Genomic DNA, 18323 nt, shown 5'->3' on the forward strand with positions numbered 1-18323 from the left:
TTCCCACAGTCGGAATTTCTGGCTTGATGGGCAGTGGTCTAACCCACCTGTACAAAATTCTTGCCACTTATCTAGGAGTTGTAGATTTTATTGGTAAGTTTTTATTAATGCTATTTAGGTTGTCAGCTTTGTGGGAAGGGAAGTATTTAAAATGTTCATGGTAAATTTCATAGAATTTGTCAAAATTTTCTAAAGCATGTTCATTTCAATGTTTCCTGTGCTTTTCTCTCATTATTTATGTTCCTCCTCTTCCTTTCCATATAATATTCTGTGGAGTTCGCACACCCATGAGACATCAAAGTTTTGCCTTCCAACTCAATAACACTTCCATTTCACCTGTCTCTCTTGTTCATTTGTACAGTTTGATCCTTAATGCTTAGCTGTGTGGAGCCCAGAACCTAAACAGTCAAGACATGCCCTAGGATACTTGCATGCTGTTGCAGTTTCTGCATTAGGGGCCATGGGATCCATCTGAGATCTCAAGGCTCCACAAAGTTTCTGTAAGGATTGAAGACTATAGGAATTAAAGGGATAGATTGGAAAACTAGGAGTCGGAGCAGGGCAAGGAAGATCAGGATTATGAGGGAGGATGTAAGTATATGCTTTAACTCCCTATTGTGACAATTCCACCCGCATTCTAGTAATTTAACTAAAAGTTTCATAGACAATATTATGCCTATATTAATACTGGGATATTCTCTAGATTCCAAAGGAACTCAGTTGTATCATTACCACTGCCTATTAGTCCAATTAGTTAACACATTCCAATAGCAAACTTCTATGGACATAACGTATTAGCCAGTGCATTCTAAACTTCTATCCTAATAGACCACGCACTGTTTATTTTTAACACCTACTAGCTGATTGAGTTGGATCCTAGAAATGTCCATGTAATCAGCTATCACATATTAAAAGTATACTCTCCCTGGGCCCTACTAAAGTTTATTACATGTTAACTAACATTCCCATCACATACACCCTTTTGTCCTAGATAAACTCTCTTATGGTGAATAGGCTGAAAAGTAAACAAACTGGTAGTGCGCCATTGAAGTGGGGAAAGGCTAAATGTTAGCCAAGTGAAAATACAAAGCCAGGGAGAGAGAAACAAATTTATCTTTCTTTAAGACTGTATTACAAACTAATTGTTTTGAAGATGGCAGTATATTTAATTTGCAGATCCTTTACAAGGACATCACCTACAGCATGCTCCACACTATACAAGAGACAGGTGTCAAGACAGTCTCTGCTCTGGGGAGTGTAGAGTCTAGAAGATCTATTATAACTATACTAATTTTATTTCTTGATTAAATGGCGCTGTAGAGCTACTGGTCCTTTTTTTATGGAAGACAAGGAGTAAGTGAGCAGAGCAGCCTTTTAGGGCTTGGCTACCCTGGCATTTTATACCTCAATAAAGCCTCCCAGAGCACTCTACCTTTCTCCCCGTCCACACTGGCAAGGCACGTAGAGCGCTCTGACGCCCTGGCTGGAGCGCTCCTGGTACTCCACCTGCACGACTGTTGTGTATTGGCTGAGACGCCTCAGGGCCGGTGTGAACGAGGAGTTATCTGCAACGGCGTTTACTGAGTGAGTGAGAGAGAGGCAGGGGGGCTAGGGGGATCTGAACTTACAAGACAGCGTGCTGACACTCTCTCAGCAATGCAAAAACCCACTTTCTCCCCCCCCACATACAAACAACACACTCCCCCCTCATTTGAAAAGCACGTTGCAGCCACTTGAACACTGGGATAGCTGCCCATAATCCACTGCTCCCAATGCTGCCGCAAATGTGGCCACGCCAGTGCGCTTGCAGCTGTCAGTGTGGACAGACTGGAGCGCTTTCCCTAGTGTGCTCTCCGAAGGCTGGTTTAACCCAAAGCGCTCTACAGCTGCAAGTGTAGCCAAGCCCTTAGTCACTGCTCATTTTTCTTGGTGGTAAAGGGGAGTGAGGAAAAATGACCTCTCAGCCATTTGTGTTGAGATGGGGAGGGAGCAAGAAGCAGAAAAGTAGTGGGAGTCAAGTCCAGGTGGGATGGCAGCTCAGAATTGAATTATTTGGGGAAACAAGACTGATTCAAATATGCTGGACTTTTTGAGGGGAGTGGCAACATTTTATCTTTCACCTGGGTTGGTCTGCTGAATACACCAACCCCAAGTCATCAGATTCAAAGAGCATTCAACCTCCTTTTCATTTCAGTTGTTTGTGGTCTGTTACCAGTGAGTTTTTTTTACTATCTTATCATGTGAAACGAACCGTTCTTTTTTTACATTTATATTTCACCTTTAAAGAGAGATGATTTATACCAAGGGTAGGCAACCTATGGCATGCGTGCCGAAGGCGGCACGCAAGCTGATTTTCAGTGGCACTCACACTGCCTGGGTCCTGGCCACCAGTCTGGGGGGCTCTGCATTTTAATTTAATTTTAAATGAAGCTTCTTAAACATTTAAAAAAACCTTATTTACTTTACATACAACAATAGTTTAGTTCAGGAATCGGCAAGTTCAGTATAAGCCCCCTGGCGGGCCGGGCTGGTTTGTTTACCTGCTGCGTCCGCAGGTTCGGCCGATCGCGGCTCCCACTGGCCGCGGTTTGCCGCTCCAGGCCAATGGGGTTGCCGATCCCTGGTTTAGTTATATATTATAGACTTATAGAAAGAGACCTTCTAAAAACATTAAAATGTATTACTGGCACGCGAAACCTTAAATTAGAGTGATTAAATGAAGACTTGGCACACCACTTCTGAAAGGTTGCTGACCCCTGATCTATGCTCTTCTTTAAACAGGTGCAACTAATTTATTCCATTGTTAGTAGTTCTTAGGCATTTGCACCTGTACTTCCTGCAGAATTTTCACTTCATGAATATTTTTGACTTTGTGTCATTATCCTTGACAACTCACTGGGATTTTGTTAGTCTTCCAGTATCACTTATTGGTATGAATGGGCAGAGTACCAGTAATTGTTGTCAATTAATTCGTGCTCCTTCTGGATGGCTGTGCAGTAGCAAATAGAATCATGCATAAAAAGCGGTGTTTACATTGGTGACAGTGCTGCTGCGTTTAAAAACCAGATAACACAATCCCAACCAGATGATAATTTTAAAACATGAGGCAAAGGTGTGTAGCTTTTTCAAGTGTAATTGTGCTTAACATATGTATAAGTCACCTCAAAGAAGTGTGTGAAAATTTTAAACAAATATAAATAGAACTGCCTTTGTCTGTATTTGGACTCTCCTCCTCCACTTTTTGCTGTATTTGTCTCTGCTGCTTACATCATAAGCAGATGAGTTTGCTTTTTTTCTTCCAGGCATATTCCTCTTGCTGGCAATGTGCAGAACTTTCACAATGTAATTCTTCAAAAGTGATATGCCATTTCTCTGTAACAGGAAGCCAGGCAGGAGGGACTCAAATAAGTTTTAGAGGGAAGCTCTACAGTTAACGGGGGGTCAGTGAGTGTAGCTTTATGGGTAATGCTGTTTTATTTTTCTAATAAGCTTCCTCTTTTGAAATAAAGCTGCTTTCTGTGATTCACTATTATCACATGACAAAAACTGTGTGGAGGAGGAGGGAAGGGTGGTAAATGTGAGTTCAGAACACAGCTAGTACCCTGGAAGGGGGAGTGGCTCCTAAGCAGTTGCGTGTACAGTTTCTATCAGAGTGAGCTCATAATGGAGAGAGCCACCCTGCCCCCCACCCCCCCCCAAAAGGGCAGGGAAGCAAGATAAAACATACAAGCAAGAGTGGGTATAAGACTCATCTTAATTCTACTTTTTCCCCCAGAACAAGTGATATATAAAGGAGAAGGAAAGAGGGATAACATCAAAATATACACATCTGTATAAATATCTGTAATTTTCATTTTTTAAAAATACACAGCTTTCCCTGACAGCCCCTTTGCCAATCCATTATCAATTGGCCAATTTCTTGTAGGTATGAGTGATGAAGGGGAGGAGAGGGAATGGGTGTGTAGGGTGAGTCCAGTGAATAGTGATTGCAGAGGTATGAGGAGAAGCATTGAGTAAGTTGGGATTCATGAGTTTGATTGGTGGAGAGAATGCATGACTGTTTCAGTTTTAGTGGCAGAATCGAGTTGAGTGAATGTGGGCAGGTAGTGGAGAAAAGAAGGTGTGAACTGAGGGAAAAGGAAAGCTCGAGAGGAGAATGGAGCATGGATGTCGAGGGAGGCGGATGTCAGGTTTTCCATAAAAAAATGGAAGGGAAGAAAACAGGAGAAAGTGAAAAGGGAAAGAGAAGTTTGAAGTGAGATACATACTGGTAAAGATGGAAGGGAAAAATATATCAGAATTCTTGAAAGGAAAATAGAAGTAAAGGGAAATGGCAGTTGCCAAATCTCTTGGGACATTAAGAACTGTAAATGGCAATCAGCTACAAAATAGTCTGTAGAGAACAATCCTGCACTGACTTAGTGGGCTGGATGACTTGATAGGTCTTTTATGTCCTATTACGTGTATAAGAGGGCGTACTGACTGGTTTTTTCACCCTAGCTGTATGTATTTTGACTTCACATCAGAAGCTGCTTGTTTAATCACTTCAGCAATTTTCCTGTTCACCTGAGGGAGTTTAATTCTAATTCATTAATGGATTTATTTCCCATTGAGATGATCATTAAAAAGGCTAGATGAGAGCCTGTTGATGGAAATTGAAGAGGGGTCAGAAATGAAATTATCTTTACTGTAAATGGAATCAGTGAACATACTCTAGTTCATTGGAAATCTTAACATTTATGGTATCTAGACTTCTGACTAGAAATCTCTTGTAATGTTCGATAGGAAAATAATGTGCTTTTCAAAATGTTTGCACAGGCATGGAATTGCCACAAAATTTAAACACATGCAGAGGAAAATTCAAATAATATTTCTGTTTTTTCCTAGAACACATCAGTAATGGAGGATCAGAATGAAGATGAATCTCCAAAGAAAAATACCCTATGGCAGGTACGACTGAGGTGCCCAAGGGAAGGCAGTAAATGATATATAGATAGTTGGCATTATTTTCAATATTTCTGCCTTTGAGAAAGCTTGCTCCTGCAAATTGAATGTCCCGCTTATGCATAGTAGACTTGATGCCATCATATATTTAGCTCAGAGTGGAGTCCTCAGGTAGAAGATGACAGTGATGGACAATTTATACGACTTGTTCTTTCCAGATTTTTAAAACTTTCTTCACTCTACCTTGACATGAGACAATTTCATCATCAAAACATGCATTACAGTACAAATTCATAAAATAAAGACACAGTGCAATGGCCATAAATGGAAAGAACAAGGTCTAGCACTGCCCTACCACTGCAGGAAAACTGGCTGTGGTGAAATATGCATAACAGATATTGTTCTCTAGAGGAAGGTGAGTGTGTATTCCAAGCTTACTGCCTTTATGCTCTGAAACACAGTTCCTTCCTGACTCTGGATTTAATTTGATCAATTATTGCCAGATAGTAATCAGTCATCTCTCCTGAGAAGTTCAACCTGCTATATGGAATGCGGCTTAGACTAGAGTTGACTCTAAAACAAGGAGGAAGTCTTGTGTAAAGTCAGTCACATGGTCTCGGCCTAAGAGACCAGCAATCCGTAAATCTATGGATTTATTTCAGAGTAAAATAAACAGTCAAAATTACCTGTCCATAAAATCTTGTCCTTTTAAAAAAACAGATGATAGGGCAACTTCTCCTTGTGTGCTGATGTTTTTATATTTAAATGGTCATCTCCCTAGCTATGAACTTTACTCCCTATACAAGAGGAATAATCCAAAAGATGGTGTAGTGTATAACTATTATCATGTATAAAGAAGCAGTAGATGAATAAAATATGGAATGTCAGTAACAAATGCTTCTTGAGACATTGCTGCTCAAACCTTAACCTTTTAGACCTGGTCACACACCACATGTGCAGAAACTTTATGCTTTTTTTCTGTGGAAAAGTAAAGGGAAGAGGAAGAAAATCTTTGTGATATGTGCGGCTGCTTGGTTACATACTCCCCTTCAATTCTGTTCTCTTTATTTTCCCTTTCTGGGTGGTGGTTGTAGCCATGTTTGTATCAAATCTTCTCTGAAAGCATTTGGGGCTGCAAGCAATCCCTTACTTGTTTAGTTCTTTCCTCCCTTATGTTTACTACCTGTGCAATTTTGGTGTCTTGCAAATTTGAGGTTTGCTCAACTTGTACACCAGAGCAATACCCAGCAAAGAAAGGCATGAAACAACCACTCTGCTCGTTTAAGTGGTATTTATTCTTTAGTTTCAAGAGGCTTTTGGAAACTTAAGGAATCCTGGAGCAAACTGAAATTAGCAGTAAGTATCACTCCTTTTCCTACAAACTCTGCAGACCTACCTTGAAATGCTCTGTGGATCAATTTGCACATCTAAGGGTATGTCTACGCAGTCAACATTAAAGTGCAGCTGCGGCAACACTTCAATGTGGCTGTGTAGCCACTAGCGCCAGGAGACAGCTTTCCCAGCGCTGTAATAAAACCACCTCTGTGAGGGGAATAGCTACCAGTGCTGGGAGCATGGCTCAGAGCGCTGTAGCACTATTTACACTGCCACTTTACAGCACTGAAACTTGCATTGCTCAGGGGGGTGTTTTTTCACACCCCTGAGCGAAGAAAGTTTCAGTGCTGTAAGTGGCAGTGTATACAAGGCCTAAGTGTCTGCATATAGCATAGTGGATTAATGCATAACTGTTTTAGATCTGGAAGCTCTAGTCTCACATTTTCATGGTACAAGTGAAGCCTAGCCTGATGTCAATATTCTGTTGTTCCTAGTGGAGCTATCCTGTTTCTTGCTATCACACTTCCTGCCTAAACTCCAGGATGTCTTGTCATCCTATAATAGTGCTTATTATGTGATTCAAACACTAGGTGGCGGTGTATGCACAGTGATGGTTAGAAATTCTTACCAAATATTGAGAATGTTTGGTACCAAGAACTATCATGGAAGTAGGCAGTATGGCCTTGAACTCTTTCTTCTGCTCTTGAGTGAAAAATTTAACATCTGTATTCTGTAGTGGTGTGTCATCCATGGCGAGATCTCTTACGGCACCCAAGTGGAAAATTAAAAACCAAGGTCCCATTTAATGGTCCTAGGTGTTGGCATTTACACACCCTCAGGTGGCAGGAGTGGACTGTCATTAAGGAAAGGATCTATAATTTACAAATTCCTGTCAGTTTTCAATGGTGGGGCAAGAAATGGGCAGTGCAACTTTTAATTTTATATTTCTAATTATTATCAGCACTTTGCCTTTTTCCCGATTTGTGTTGTATAATTACATCCATTGAAACCAATGGAAGTTGTGGAAGGAATACAGCAGTAGAAAGTAATGATGTGAATAAGAGCCTTCCCGCTATGTTGAATGAGCACTTCAGTATTTCTTTAAATAATTGTAAATGGGAAGAGATTTTTAGTTTTTCAGTGTAATTGATCATTTATAATTATATAAGAAAAAAAAATTTCAGTAATCTCATCTATGAAAGCAGAATGTCGAAGTTAATCTTTTTGCATAGATGATCGCTTTTAATATAGACTTTGATGCACTTTCTTGCATTCTCAGCCCCTTTTTCAGAGTTCAAATTACTCTTACCTGACTCTGCATGCTGATATTTAAGTATTAACTATTTTATCTTTTCTAAAAATAGATAAGTAATGGAACTTCATCCGTGATAGTCTCAAGGAAGCGACCATCGGAAGGAAACTACGAAAAGGAAAAAGACTTGTGTATTAAATATTTTGACCAGTGGTCTGAATCAGATCAGGTTGAATTTGTGGAACACCTTATTTCACGAATGTGTCACTATCAGCATGGACATATTAACTCTTATTTGAAGCCCATGTTACAACGGGACTTCATCACTGCTTTACCAGGTAACAAACATATCTATAAGTATTGGGAGATAAGTGTATATTTTGCTATAGATAAATTTAGATTATAAATAGTGTACATTTTTCTGGACAGCCACCATATTTTTATTTTCTCCTATTGGGTAAATACATACTAGAATAACTTGTCAACCATTTCTGTGATTAATTGAACTGGCCACTGGATGCCAGTGTTGTTCCACATAAATACAGTTTAACTAGTATGTTTTAAAGAGCAGTCTGTGTTTTACTTGGATCTGAATTATTGTAAAAGTTGCTTCTCAGTTGCAAACTTCATCCTAGATTTCTTTTCCATACCAAACCCTCTAATGTAGAAAATACCATTAGCCTTCATGGCTTTGATTTGTGAAGCCTATACTGCATTTTTTTGTTTTGTCCTAGGTTTTTCACACATTTTTTAAAAGTGAACTGAAATCTTAAATCTGTCTGCTTTGATAAACTAGTCTAGACATCTGGGCTTTCTTGCTACTGACTTAATCAAAAATTAATTGTAAATTTTTATACAGTTCAAGTTTGGTTCTTTCTTCAGTATTTTGTATATTAACAGACTGTTCATACCTGTGCATACTTTATGCAAGTTCACAAAGAGGATGGAGCACTACTGTTCCAGGTGCATATAATTCCTCTAGCTTTAGACTTCTTTCTGCTTGGCAGGCAACTTATATTTCACAGTTGCCTGAGCAAGAGCAACAAGGATTGGTTGGTTTCCTGGATTTTGTTCTGATTTCTGATAGTGAGAGTCAGCTACTTTTAAAAAATATATATATACATTCAGCATGTGGTGATTTATTATTATTAATAATAATAATAAATAAAAAAAGTAGATACAATAGAACCACTGCAGGATATGTTGGATATGAGAAAAACCACTTGTCTTTTAGGAATTCAAGAAACCACCTGATGGAGGGGTCCCTAATAGTTGATGGTGTTTAACAGTAGTTAATGAAACATTGAGACACTGTCCAGAACCTGGTCTACCCAGCCATTGGAAAAGGCTGCCAATTTAAATCCAGGCCGTTATGATGAAATTGACACGAGTCAGTCAAATAAATTTGCTTCAAGTGCTCTGTTAGTATAGGGTTAGGAGTTGCTCTACCTAATAGCTGTCAGTTTTCTTTCTTTGTAATCTTGCTCCTCTCCTAGCCTTTCACATTCTCCTGTCTTCCCGTATTGGTATATTCTCTCTCCCTTGTTTGCTTTGACCATCTGTTGTTCTGTCCTCTGCATTGAGCAGTCATAGAAACAATAGCTAGAATACCAGATTGTTATGCACATCATTGTACTTATTACACTGCTCTACAGCCAAAATGCTTCTGAAATAAATGTAGTCAAACTTTACTAATTCTGGGTCACTGAGAACGAAAATGATGCTTAAAATTGTTGATTGGCTCTAGTTTTCAAGATATGCTATTGGGTCAGTATATACGACCCTTGACTTGGGAATGGCGGAGGATAAGTGAGTTATAAAGGGAAGGCATCTCAATTTAAACCAGAAATGACTAAAATACATCTTTGACTGGATCTATGAATAAATCTATGACTGGGTTTGGACAGTACTTGCTTTTTAGGCAAAACAATGAATGATGCAATCTGAAGCTGGTATTGCGTCATACATGATATGAATTGCATCATGTTATTCCTAGAAGTCATGGAAGATGCAATCATAACGAAGCTTACATCACTCTGCTGAACAAATTGCCCTATATCAGCTCTAGAAATCATACAGTGTCGTGCTCTCTTATTTGTCAGTGTTTGATTTTGCAAAGGAACACATTTCTGTTTAGCCAAAGTGAGCAGAGATGCCTCGTACTTGTGTGAACTGTGCAGATAACACTGGTCTACAATTTTTGAGAAGTCGTCTGCTTCAGAGATAAAATGTGCTATTTATTATGTATTTTGATGTGCTGAATTCAAATATGACAATTAAAACAACTGATTGGCTACTGTTTCTAAGATATTTAAGTTTTTACATTTTATGTCCAGCAATAGTCTGCAAGCATTGATGGGCTCCATTTGCCCTGATAGCGTTTCTCCATTGTTGCAATGTCGTGGTGAAATCGCTCGCCGTGCTCGGGTGTAAGGGTGGTAACAAAATCTTCCTTGATTCAACAAGTGGTGGATGCTGAACACTTTTCCTCAAGGAAGATTTTGTTACCACCCTTACACATCAAGCTGGGTCTGATGAAGAACTTTGTCAAGGCCATTGACAAAACACAAGCAGCTTTCAAGTACCTCCGTGGAAAATTTCCAAGGTTAAGTGAAGCTAAGATAAAGGAAGGTGTCTTTGTTGGTCCTCAGATTCGTGAACTTCTTCGAGATGGTGCATTTGACCATGCACTGCATGGCAAGGAAAAGACGGCATGGAAAGCCTTCCAGTTAGTGGCAATAAATTTTCTCGGAAACAACAAGGCAGACAACTACAGGTTGTTGGTGGAAAACCTCCTCAAGGCATACAAAAGCCTTGGTTGCAACATGTCACTAAAGATACATTTTTTGCACCCTCATCTAGATTTTTTTCCCACCGAACTGCGGAGCAGTGAGCGACGAGCACGGCGAGCCATTTCACCAGGACATTGCAACAATGGAGAAACGCTATCAGGGCAAATGGAGCCCATCAATGCTTGCAGACTATTGCTGGACAGTGACAAGAGATGCTCCATTTAATGAATACAAGAGACAAGCCAAGAAGCGCCGAGTAGACACTGAATAGGACTAAACTATGTACATAATAGTTTTTTGCCTTTTGTTTCATAATAAATTTTATTTATATAACCCTTTTGCTGATTTTTAAAGTGTTACATAAACAGGACAGGTGAAATATTATCATGTAAAGCAACCATAAACACATGAAAAGACCTAGGTTTAAAATTTATGATTAAAACTCTACTATCTACACAATATACATAGACATAAAATGTAAAAACTTAAATATCTTAGAAACAGTAGCCAATCAGTTGTTTTAATTGTCATATTTGAATTCAGCACATCAAAATACATAATAAATAGCACATTTTATCTCTGAAGCAGACGACTTCTCAAAAATTGTAGACCAGTGTTATTTGTCAGATGACACCAGCACAACACACCAGGTTTTCTGATGTTTGAATCAAACAGGCCTGAGCTACTGAGAAACTGATAGTGACAGGCAGCTGATTGAATTGATGCAGTGCTGAGGGGGCGAATCTGTCAGAGCTGGATGACCATAAGAACTCAAGCAGCGCTATTCTTGTTTTCCTTCTGTCTATCCTTTTCCCAACTAAAATTGTAACTGCTTCCCTCTAGGCATGCAGGATATTATTAAGACCTCAGCACCTCTGGGAAACCTGAAAACCTAGTAAGGGACACCATAGAAACTGAAAGGAAAGGAGACGAGAAAAGATGCTAGGAGCCAATGATGTATTATGAGATGGAATCTAGTTTTGATTATAAACATTCATGTTGGTATTTTACTTAGTTACTTATACATAATTCACTTATTTCAAATCTTCATATAAGGGTTCACTACCAAAGTGGTGGTGGTTTGTATTACAGTAGTGGCTAACAGTCCCATTTGAGATTGGTGCCTCATTGTACATACACAACATTAAGAAACAGTCCCTATCCTAAATCATTTGCAGTCTTGAGACAAGACAAACAGGGATGGAAAAAGTAGTATCCCCATTTTACAAATGGGGATCAAAGCAGTGAAACCAACCAGGTACATGTCAGTTTCACTCTGCTGTTGCCTACATTTTTTTTCACTGGGCAGAGAGAATTTTCTACTTGTCCCAGAGGTGCCAGCTCATATTTAAAGTGGATGCCATTCCAACAGGCCAGGTGAGGGTCTGGGCTTCAGCAGTTGCGGACAAAGTGGGAGTGAAGGAAAAAAAGGGAAATTAAAAAACTGGACAAGAAAAAAATACAGAAGGAAAAAAGGTAGAATATGAAGGGAAGGGGGAAAGATGAGATCAATATTATGAGAAGTTAGCTTTATACAAGATTTTTCAATCTAATTTAATTGTGGGTTGCTTCTTTCCAGTGAATTTCCTAGCTTTTTCTGCAGAAATGACCCCGCTCAGCTTTTAGATACTATAGATCTCCTGCCCCAGTCTCCTTTTTTAAAGTGGATATCTGCTTTATATTTTCCTGGGAGATATTTAAAAAGTGTGCAACTTCAAAATCAGGCCTGCCTGGTCAAGGCATTTATACAGTGTGGTCTTCAGTTAAGAAAGTGGATTTTTGAACACAAGTTTGAGTTTGCAGCTGCTTTATCTTGAACTTCAGTGTAGAATCTAGATACCTATTACCAAGATTTGTAATGATCCAGATCACTTATTCATATAAAAGAGTGCTATAAGTCCTCATATTTACATATACACATTTATATTTATTATATATATTATATTAAATACATTAAAATATGTCTTCCAGTGTTTGACTTTCTTTTTCTCATTTTCTCCTACCTTTCCAAAAATGGCATACCAAGGCCCAATGCTTATATTTTTCTGGTCAGTTGCAGCCAAAGTTATCCTGTAAGTTAGTTTGTTGGATTGTATTAAGATGATTTAAAATGTTTGCTGCCAGCAGCTTTTATTGTCAATAAAACAATGTACTTAAAAAAAAAATCTTCCTATCAGACAAATATTGACCATGTGAGCATGAAAATTAATGTACATTTTGGATTCAGACTTCTGTTGGAAAATGTTTGACATTTTCAGAAAATAAACGTGGCAATTACATTCAAAAATGTTAATAAAATGCTAACTTCAAGTCCTGTTTGAAGATAACATTCCTCTAAGGAGTTCAGTGTCTCCACACACAGTGGTCAGCTTTGCATGGTTGCTTTTTTGTTCAAAAAATGATTGTTTCTGACAGCTGTAATGCAGACATGACATTGAATGAAGCAGCTTTATGGTACAGTATTAATTGGGCTTGTCCTAGGTTTTAGCTTTTTTTTAGTGTGATTGGAGAAAATCTCATTTTTTTTAATGTATTTATTTTTAGCTACAGCATAAACACTGAAAGCTTTATTGGGAAAAAATAGGGTTGTTTTCCTTCTTGACCTTGAATTTGGCCTTCCTTTCATCCTGTCAAATCATTTTTGTATATTGCATTCACTATAAGCTTCTTATACAAAGTGTGTTTTGTCATGCACAGGAAAACACTATCTTTTTAATCTAGCAAACTTTCCTTTTTGAAAGGATATCAGAATAAATATTGGGGAATACTAGAAGAAATGTTTTTATACTAAATATATATGGAGGCGGAGCGGAAATGTCCACTTAGAGGAATCTAATGGAGGTGGCATAGATGATGATAGAGAATACCCACCCCAGATATATTGACACAAATGTTGGCATCCTCTAGCTTTGTAAAAGACAAGTTTGACATAATCCACATCATGAATCATTAAAGATCTGGTTATTAATGATATTTAGGCACCACACCTAAATACCTTTAAAAAGCTGGTCCTAAATTTTTAGGACTGTTTTTTAACTTTGTCATGTAGAAATGTATTCTCTATATGTAAAGGGTTTTTACTAGCTAATGAAAGAGGGGTTTTTTTTTGTTTTTTTTTTAATTTCACGACTTAAACGCAGGTTTATTTTACTCTTGTGTATTGTGAAAATGCCTAGAATTGTGATTTTTATTTTACCCAGCTTTTTCTGGAGGTATTTTAAAAATTGTGTCCTGGGTGTATATAGTATTTGTCTGGCATCTGTGCAAACATACTTTATTGTCGTATCACTGTGTGAAGATTCTTATCCACTCATTCATTCAGAACAACTTGCCATTTTAAAATTGATTAGTTATTGCTTATTATTAAAGATCTCCACTGAAATTGTGGAACACGTGGAGCGCAAGGGTTTGTTTTGTGCATTGTAACTTGCAGGATCAGAGCGTATATGCTAATTAGTCTGTGTATGTTAAAATATAGATTCTTCTTTATGCAATGTTCCAGTTGTAACGTTTTACATTGCTATTCCTTATGCTTTATAGTTAGAGGTAAGGATGTTGGCTTAGAGAGCTGCAATTATGAGATCTTGCCATACCTGAACCTGTGGTATGTGAAAGCTATTGATTCTAACCATTTTAACACTTTCTGCAAGATATAAACTGTATGGCATTGTTCAATGCTAGGGCATATGTTGTATGATGTTTCTTTTCCTTTAAGACAAATTTTATTTTTATCCTCATTCTTGGAGACAGATTAATTCCATAAGAATTTAAGACACTAATTCCTTTATTTCTGTAATTATTTTAAAATAGGAAGTTACTATACTGAATACTTGTCAATTAGAGTCTTTAACTTTTTGCAATTTGTAGTAGACTAAAAATCAGAAATAACAAATACAAAATATTTATTTTTATCTTGTTTACTTTACCCAAACAAGTCAAACTAAGTTCAAACCTCTTTGAAACTTTTAGTCTTTCTAATCACTTATGAATGACTTTCATAATAGAAGTTAATCAGATCAATTGCAAACATTGCCATTTTGGTTTCAGTTGTACAGGAAATGGATTAAAAATGGCAGAATTGCATAAGGGATTTAGAGAAAGAGTATAAGGAGTATAAGGAGTGAATAGCTCGAAATAAGTATTAAAATTATTCTGGGTCTGTGATGTGCATGTTCAGATCTTCAGAACATAGTTTGCGGTGCACAGCATCTTTTGTAAACCTTTGATCTCTGGGAAGAGCTGTAGCAAAAGGCTCACTGAAAATTAAGCATATCAAAAAGGGCAAGTGTGCACCCTTGTCTCATCCATGTTTGTAAGGGAAGGTTTTCTTGCACTAGGGTTTGGATTAAAATGAATACATTTAACAAAGTTAAGGCCTAAGATGGAACTGACCGTTCATGTTGAGTGGAATGGTCTGCTTATAGAAACATTCTTTGCATCCAGAATGTTGCTGCTGTGGAGAGATGAGAATAAGCTAAACAAAGATGCACAATAATTTAACCTCTGTGCCAAATGCTTTTGGGTTCTGATTTAATCATTTGAAAAACATATCTATACTAGAAAGCTTACCAGACATTACAAATAAGCTGTGCTACCCTTAGGATAAGGAACATTTGGTTGATCATGTTACAAATGGATATATTTTCAGAGTCCCCCAAAGGGTTTTTACCTCTACTTGTCACTCAGTATTTGTTTTCTGTAAAGATACCCATCATACCCTCCCAGCTTTTGGATGTGACCAAGTTAGAAATTCTCCAGGTTCAAAATTCTAAAGCTGTTGGCTCAAGGAGACGTCTTGCATCAGTCCAGCAATAGAATGTAGAAATTCATTGTGCTCCAACTGCCATTAGAAAATCACTAGGCATATACATTTAGTCTGGAAAACAGAAGACAGAGGGACATAACAGTTTTCAAGTACATAAAAGGTTGTTACAAGGAGGAGGGAGAAAAATTGTTCTTCCTAACCTCTGAGGATAGGACAAGAAGCAATGGGTTTAAATTGCAGCAAGGGAGTTTAGGTTGGATGTTAGGAAAAACTTCCGAACTGTCAGGATGGTTAAACACTGGAACAAATTGCCTAGCAAGGTTGAGGAATCTCCCTCATTGGAGATTTTTAAGAGCAGGTTAGACAAACACCTGTCAGGGATGGTCTAGAAAATACTTAGTCCTGCCATGAGTGCAGGGGACTGGATTAGATGACCTCTGAAGGTCCCTTCCAGTCCTATGATTCTATGATTTCAGTTGGCTGTTTGCGCCTGTTTGAAATCTGAGCCATGGACCTTGTTGCTCATGTATCACTATATCCATTATATTTAATGGGCAAATGCAAAAATGATAAACTGAAGTGGGGAGAAGTTTAAGAAGGCATATTAAAAATTCTACAGCTGCTAACTGCAGAGGCTACCTAAACCTGTGATCAGTCTCCCCTCTCAATTTTTTATCTACAACTGCTTTTCCTCCCTTTTCTGCTCAGGTGTTCTTGAACTGAAACACTGTATATGCCCTTACAGTTCAGTATAACTTTTTTGGGGATGTTGGCGGGGTTAACAAAATGCTTACCGTAAAAACTAAGTTTTAGTCATCCGGAACTGGATGTTACTAAATGGGAAGTAGGTGCCAATTGCGAAAACTAAAACTGGTGGGAAAGCTCAAACTACCCTTTGGTTTTGACTGAAAAGGTGATGCTCTTTAAAAATAAAAATTTAAAAATAGCCCTGTTTGAAATCACCTTTTCAGTCAAAACCAGAGTTGCTTGTTCTCTATCAAGGGGTGTTAACTGTTTGGTTATCACGGGCTGTGAGCAGGTCTCAGTAGCTCCTTAGCTCAGGGGTGGGCAAACTTTTTGCTCCGAGGGCTACATCTGGGTATGGAAATTGTATGGCGGGCCATGAATGATCACGAAATTGGGGGTTGGGGTGCAGGAGGGGGTGCGGGCTCTGGGGTGGGGCTGGGGATGAGGGGTTGGGGGTACAGGAGGGTGCTCCGGGCTGGGACCAAGGGGTTCGGAGGAGGATCAGGGCAGGGGGTCAGGGTGCAGGCTCCGGACGGCGCTTACCTCAAGCAGCTCCCAGAAGCAGCAGCATGTCTCCCCTCCGGCTCCTATGCAGAGGCGAGGCCAGGCAGCTCTGCGCACTGCCCCGCCCGCAGGTGTCGCCCCTGCACTCCCATTGGCTGCAGTTCCTGGCCAATGGGAGCTGCAGGGGTGGCACTTGGGGGGGGGGAGGGAGGGGAGCGTGCTGAGCCCCTTGGCTGCCCCTATGCATAGGAGCCGGAGTGGAGACATGCCATTGCTTCTAGGAACCGCGTGGAACGGGGCAAGCCCCCGACCCTGCTCCCTGGTAGGAGCTCGAGGGCCGGATTAAAACTTCTGGAGGGCCGGATGCGGCCCCTGGGCCATAGTTTGCCCACCCCTTCCTTAGCTGCTTCCTCTCTGAGCAAGATTGGAAAGATAGAAAATAATACTGAAGAAACTAAAGCAATTTTTGAGTTTTTAAACAAATATATTGTGTCCTAATGTGGATTACTTTCCACAAATCATCCTTTAGTATGGAAGAGATTGCAGGCCATGACCTGCACTGTTTAATTAAAATATTTGTAATTCTTAAAACTCTCAGTTGTGATTTATAAAAGATAATTCACTCTGAATGGATAGAGATGAAAAGATGTGTGGGGAAGTGAGTGGCTGGAGTTGGAGGAATGAGAGGTTGAAAGTGGCAGTTTTAAACTGCCCCCTCACCCTAAGGAGCCAAGCTGCATTGTGGCCATTTCAGTCTCTTAATTGGGAACTGCTCAGTATCCCGAATTTAACTCACTTTCTTATCTACAAATTGACTACTGGTTGACAAACCGCTACTGAAAGATCAGTAGGGGTCAGATGGGGGCTCAGATAGTTCACAGAACTTGCTTTGAAAGAGTGGAGGGGGAACGCTAGCAAAAATAACATTCAAATTGGTAGAGTATTTAACTTTTTCCCTATTTTCTCATTTTAGAAGGAGGTATCCATAGAGGAAGGAGATATTGCATAAACCCCCATGAAACTACTTTTTATGTTTTATAAATGAGCCATATTGTCACATGGGGGACACACTACAGGTGTCCTGCAGTGACAAGAAACACCTCTAGCCACTGGGGAGGGAAGCTCATATGCATTTGCTTCATTACTTATAGTTGTAAGAGTCCTGACTAAGCTGAGCAGAAGACAAGGGTTCTGCAGTCTCATTAGTCTCCTGCTGACCAAGATGCATGTGTAGCCATATTTGATCACACAGAACTGGGGAACTTCTACATTCCAGCCTGGAATTGCTCTCCCTATTTGCATGGCTTCCGAGATACTAAAAGCTTATAGGCTTGTTTCTGAGAAGATGTCTTGAGTTCTTGCTGCACAGGAGTCTATAAGTGGAATGTACACATTCGAATGGAAATGAATGGATAACTTTACATGCCCCCGATAAACTGCTTGAATACATTCCTCATCTCTTATCCTGTTAGATTCCTTCACTGAGTGAGGTAATATCTTTTATTGGATCAACTTTTGTTGGTGAGAGAAAGAGAAGCTTTTGAGCCACACAGAGCTCTTCTTCAGGTCTCTGTCAGAAGTTGACCCATCGTGTTTGTCTCATATCCTGAGACTGACACTGCTACAACTACACTGCATCCTTCACTGAGTGTCCTCTCTCTTATCCTTGCATGAATATATCAAAAGGTTTAGTTAATTAAAAAGAAATCTAAACGAACCCATCTGTAATGGGATGATGGAATCTTTACAAAGTTTATAGAAGCAACATTTTGGCCATTGTGCTTGTGAACTCAGTTTTTGGACATGGACGACCATTTTTCCAGGTGATAGTGACAAACTTTCAGTGAGCTTCAGGCTCCAACTTTATGCTAAGCTGTTGAGTGCTATGAACACCACTTCAGGTGGCATTAGTTCCTGCTGATATTTTTTCATGCTTGCATGCCTGTCTTAACTACGGCAACAATCTAATCTATTTTCATCCAGG

The 18323-nt window shown here is 39.2% G+C and overlaps 1 protein-coding gene across 1 annotated transcript in view; it reads left to right on the plus strand.

The window, feature by feature from the left end:
- The first annotated feature begins 547 nt into the window (after positions 1-547).
- Positions 548-18323, plus strand: part of FBXW11 (F-box and WD repeat domain containing 11) — a 67658-nt gene continuing 49882 nt past the window's right edge. The window contains exons 1-3 of the mRNA XM_065409227.1: positions 548-591; positions 4888-4950; positions 7644-7869. Of these exons, the coding sequence (XP_065265299.1) occupies positions 580-591; positions 4888-4950; positions 7644-7869 (301 nt within the window). The 5' untranslated portion in view covers positions 548-579. The remainder of the gene's footprint in view (positions 592-4887; positions 4951-7643; positions 7870-18323) is intronic.

Source organism: Emys orbicularis, chromosome 8 (assembly GCF_028017835.1).
Source record: "Emys orbicularis isolate rEmyOrb1 chromosome 8, rEmyOrb1.hap1, whole genome shotgun sequence".
Classification (NCBI taxonomy): domain Eukaryota; kingdom Metazoa; phylum Chordata; order Testudines; family Emydidae; genus Emys; species Emys orbicularis.